Consider the following 4,695-nt stretch of genomic DNA (forward strand, 5'->3'; position numbering starts at 1 on the left):
GCCTTCCAGGCAAAGATACGGACCTTCGGTGGAGCCGGGTTCTTCCAAATAAGGTCCCAAGCCGGCCGGCGCCCGTCCGGCCTAGAGCTCGAGGATCCCATGTTCTGCATCATCGGCATCTCCTGAAGACCCAGATAATAAGCGCTTTTAACTGAAAAAATGCCACGTTTGTCCAGGTGCCAGGCTACAAAGTCTTCCTCCATTCGACACGACGCCTTTATTTTTGTGATCTCCATAATATCTGGTGGGTAAAAATGTTGGTGCAAGAGAGCCATTGATTGCCTGCCACAAGTCCTGAAGAAGCCAGGCCCTGGAAATTTAATGATTCGTTTGGTTCTATCACCACCTTAATCTTCTTCTTCATTCGGTTCGCACTAGGCTCTCTGAAGTGCTAGGGCCGGCCCCTGCCTCTAAAGAATGAGCGGCCGATGCCTGCACGATTCGTATGTGGTAGCACGAGCAGCAAGCGTACATGCAGGAGCGCAGTTGCGGGAGCAGTATCGTTCGGAGATCGTGCGGGATCAGTCGTCCGTGAAGCAATTTTGTGCACAAAAAGAACAAAACAATGATCTTTTGTAGTGAATAGTGCATGTGCTATAAGTACAGGGTTTTTTTTATCGGAAATAATAAATCCCGAACGTTTGGGATTTCACCATAGCAAATCGAATGTTTTCGATGGCAATTTTAATGACATGCAGATGGCAAGTTTAGTATACACACACGACAATTTTCTGGCAAAAATACACTATGCATGGTCGATTTGCCATGGTCAAATCCCGAACGCTCAGGCATTACGGGGGTTCTTTTTTTTTTTGTCCAGCTCAGAGCAAGTGTGTTCTTTCATGAAATTTTACAGAGATGTAGCATACGTCTCTATGTTCATGTGCATTTGTATCAGAACTTTTTGAAACCTAGAAATATGATTTCCGCACATGAACCAAAAAACCACGCTCCTTCTAGATTTCTTTGATGCCCATCCCTTCTTCTTCTTTTTTTCGAGTAGAACGTATCCCTTCTATATATGATCGGGGTTACATGGGCCCCATCAAGCACCGTTCGACAGACCCACATGATCATCTAGCGAAAAAAGTAGGTCTGGTCCTCATCGGGCCAGCGAACGAGAGGAAGAAAGGGAAGGACAAATGGCGCAAAGCAACTGAACATCCGTGGATATGACAAGAAGGAAACGCGCACCCAACTCTCTGAACATGATCGCAGATCTTCACTAGCTGTGTTACTGCAACTCAAATGATGTGCTTGCTCCCAAACAATCCCCTCTATTTGTTCTGCAATTCTCTGCGGTATCGATCATCTGGTGGAAGTGTTGTTTCATTGACAGAATTTTTCCCTCGTGCATCTGCTCTGCTCCACATTGTATACCAATCTAACACCAAGCACACCGATCCAGCCAGGACCAGAGCGCCGCATGAAGATCAATCGGCACAACACTAGCTACGGCATTTATCAACTTTATTCGCAAGACACCATGCAAATATAGTACAACTACTTGGTGCCAATAAGAATTCGTAGTTCAGGCAACAGTAAGCTAAACCGAACAGCTAGCAGAATAAGTTCTCTCCACAAAGTAGTCACTAAATCGTGGCGCAATGCCCATACACATCACAGTAATTCATGGAACAAACCATGCCATGGATCTTCAGAGGTAGTAGTAGGAGAGCAGAGGCGCCAACACCGCGGCTAGGAGGAGGGTTGCCGCCGAGACGGGAGACCTGGTCGCTGCCGATTTCGCTGGGCTTGGGCTGATGGTTGCTGGGGTTGATCCAGAAGTTGGTGTAGGTGCTGCAAGATGCATTTTGATTTCAGTATAGAGAAATGGAAGTAAGATTCAGAGGACAGAAAAGCAGAAACCAACATTCGTTTCAATTCAGGACTTCAGGCAATAAAGTAAACGGGTGGTGGTTTTCCTCTATCAGTCCCTCATCAGCTTCACACCGATGAACAATCCCTGACGGTGAATTTAATACAAACTGATGCATGTACACAAATCATACAGTATCTTTTAGCATCTCACACATTCTATCACTAATTGGAAGCCACAATTGGCGCTTTCGATCATTTAGTGGTTGCTATCCATCATAATGGTTTGCCAATTCTGTTGTGAGCGTGATGCAGTACATCTGGCTGTCAACCCTCATGTAACATTGCGATGACATTGAAAGGAACCACCACCATGACAGCAATACTTGATTAGTGATGTCTTCGTTTACAGTAGAAATTAATAGCTTGAAGGTCTGCTAGTATGTGCCAATTTCATTCTTCTTTATGAATCTCCAAAGAAAAACATTATCTTTTGTCATGTTTTTATTAAGTGGAGATTCTCAACAACACAAAATGTTCTGTTTTTTCACATGCAGACCACTGAAAGATAGTCCTGCTGTACTCTAGATGCCAGAGGAATCCATAAAAATTCTCTGTAGCCCACGAAAGCATTGATGTCAATGCCCATGGACACATTCATACGTTTTCCCCTTGATCTCAGAGTGGAAAATGGAGGTAGGGAGAAATCGACTCTAGCTCTTGATTGTTCTTTAACCATTCAGGTCGGAGCATGTCTTGATTAGATCTAATTAACGTTTTCCTTTTTCACGGATCTACAGGAACAAAGAGAGGGATTCAAAATGTACGAGCTGCAAAGGAGAAAAGAGGGGGTAATTACCTTCAGTAGGGGCGCCGTTAGGGGCTCCGCCGGGCAGTTTCACTGCAGGAGAGCCAAAAACAAAGTCAGACCAACACCACATGTGACAGATCACAAATCGACACGAGGAAAAGAAAAGGGAATCAGAACAAGATGGCGCTAAGGGGAGATGGCTCACGGCTGCAGTTGCTGAGGGCGGCCGGGTTGCCGCCGCAGGCGGCGGGGAGGCCCTTGGCGCGGGTGAGGTTCATGGGGATGCCGTAGTCCTTGCCGAAGGCGTCGCAGAGGCAGGCGACGCTGGCGGGGCTGGCGAGCGCGGCCTTGACGCCGGCGCAGCACTCCTTGGGCGGCTTGCCCTGCGCGGCCCCCGGCGAGATGTAGGGGAGGCAGCCGGCGAGGCCCGTCAGCGCGGAGCCGCAGTCCCCCGCCGGCCCCGCCGGCCCCGCCGCCGGCGCCTGCGACGCCGCGCCGGACGCCAGCGCGAGGACGACGGTCAGGACCGCCGCGACGACGGCGTGGGCGGGGCGCGCCATGGCGGGTGCTCGTGCTCGAGTGCGGGGGCGGCGTGGGAGGGAGTGCGGAGTGCGCGGTGTGGTGGTGGACTGGACTGGACTGGTGGGCTGTGGGCGGCTCGGCTGGCTTTAAAGGTGGCGGCTCCTCGGCGCGGCCAGCGAGGGCGGTGAGGTGAGATTGTGCAGTAGGGTTTCGTCCTGGTGGTGGTGGTGGTGAGTGGTGGCTATCGTTATCTACCGGGGCGGCGTGGCGGGCGCACCGGAAAGCGGTTGGCTGGCCGAGTGCTCAGCGGTTGGCTGGCCGAGTGCTCGGCGGTTGGCGCGGGAGTCAAGTCTCCAGCGCGCGACTCGACTGCCACGTTGGGAACCCCCTTTTCGGCGTCCTTGGAAACGGTAAGCATGATAGCATATACTCACTCCATTTTTTTGTTCAAAAATCATACAATGCCATTGTTTTTCAGCATTTTGGGCCCCGTTTGTGGAATCATTTCACGACCATTTTTGCGAAAAAAAGAAGTGGTGGAGTGCACAGACATGACATGATGACCAGCCGTGCAGGCTCCAGCCGGAGACACCCTACCTCCAGAATGAATAAATTTGAAAGAAAAGAAACAAATACGACAAGATCTCAAAATCGACTACGTGCTCTTATTCTTCTTGTATTATGAGATTTCTTTTCTCCTCAGGAAAACGCGCTTCGTTCCTGTAAATTCAACCACTACCTGGCTGCTCGATGTGTCGTCTTCTTTCTAGTATTTCCCCATCCCGTGACTTTAGCCGCCAATGACAACTCAAAAAAAAAAATTGCCAATGCCAACGAATGTTTTTTTTTCTTTGATCTGCATAGACATTCCGCGGTCCATGTGAAGGTATTTCCCCCTGAACACTTTGCGACAGCGATGCACAGCTGTGGTGCGGGTGTGGCCAGCCCAAATTCCGTGATGCGCCTTTGCACTTGCAAATATGGAATGCAAGATGGAGGGGCACGCATGTGATCTTCCAGCTGGTTTGCATCCATGCTCTCCAGTACTACTACTCCTACCTGGCCCATGGAATTATTGTGCAATCCATACTACGTTCTGGGGCAGCATCCTTATCTCGCACAGTGTTGTCGATCTCGCGTGAGAGCGCGGATAACCTCACCTCACTTATTTCTCCACACGCAGCCTTGTCTCTTCAGTTTGCAAAATGGAAATGGCAAGGCAGGGCGTGCGGCTCCGGAGGCCCCCAAATCCCTAAACCAGAAGCCGCCGGATCTCCTCCCCCGGCCGCCAAAGGCGGAGGGTGCTGGCGACGCCCCCACGACAGGCCCCTTCGCGCGGAGCGGGTCTCCCCCGGGGCCAGCCTTGGAGGTGGGGTGGCCAGTGGCGTGATCTTGTTGCTGGTCGCCGGAGCACGTCGGAGAGCGCGGAGGTGCGAAGGAACCGGGTCAGGAGGCTGCTGTGCGGAGGAGGAGGAAGAAGAAGGCGGCGCGCTGGCGCTGGTGGGCGGCGGCGGCGCGAGCGCTCTGCCAGGAAGGTGGCGGCG

General features: G+C 51.4%; 1 protein-coding gene across 1 annotated transcript; it reads right to left on the reverse strand.

Moving 5' to 3' along the window:
* Positions 1-1,449: 1,449 nt before the first annotated feature.
* Positions 1,450-3,383, reverse strand: LOC119353741 (non-specific lipid transfer protein-like 1). Its single transcript, XM_037620407.1, has 3 exons — positions 2,835-3,383; positions 2,678-2,719; positions 1,450-1,800 (listed from the first exon to the last, which is right to left on the reverse strand). Exons 1-3 carry the CDS (start codon positions 3,187-3,189, stop codon positions 1,658-1,660), a joined length of 540 nt encoding a protein of 179 aa, XP_037476304.1. The 5' UTR covers positions 3,190-3,383; the 3' UTR covers positions 1,450-1,657.
* Positions 3,384-4,695: the final 1,312 nt, after the last annotated feature.

This window comes from Triticum dicoccoides, chromosome 2A (assembly GCF_002162155.2).
Source record: "Triticum dicoccoides isolate Atlit2015 ecotype Zavitan chromosome 2A, WEW_v2.0, whole genome shotgun sequence".
In the NCBI taxonomy this organism is placed as follows: domain Eukaryota; kingdom Viridiplantae; phylum Streptophyta; class Magnoliopsida; order Poales; family Poaceae; genus Triticum; species Triticum dicoccoides.

Bases quoted from the DNA above. Each gene is read 5' to 3' on its own strand.
- LOC119353741 (XM_037620407.1), bottom strand. From the start codon at position 3,189: ATGGCGCGCCCCGCCCACGCCGTCGTCGCGGCGGTCCTGACCGTCGTC. The intron at 2,720-2,834 runs GTGAGCCATCTC...GCTCTCCTGCAG, and splicing joins CGCCCTCAGCAACTGCAGCC to TGAAACTGCCCGGCGGAGCC. The intron at 1,801-2,677 runs GTAATTACCCCC...TGCATCTTGCAG, and splicing joins TAACGGCGCCCCTACTGAAG to CACCTACACCAACTTCTGGA.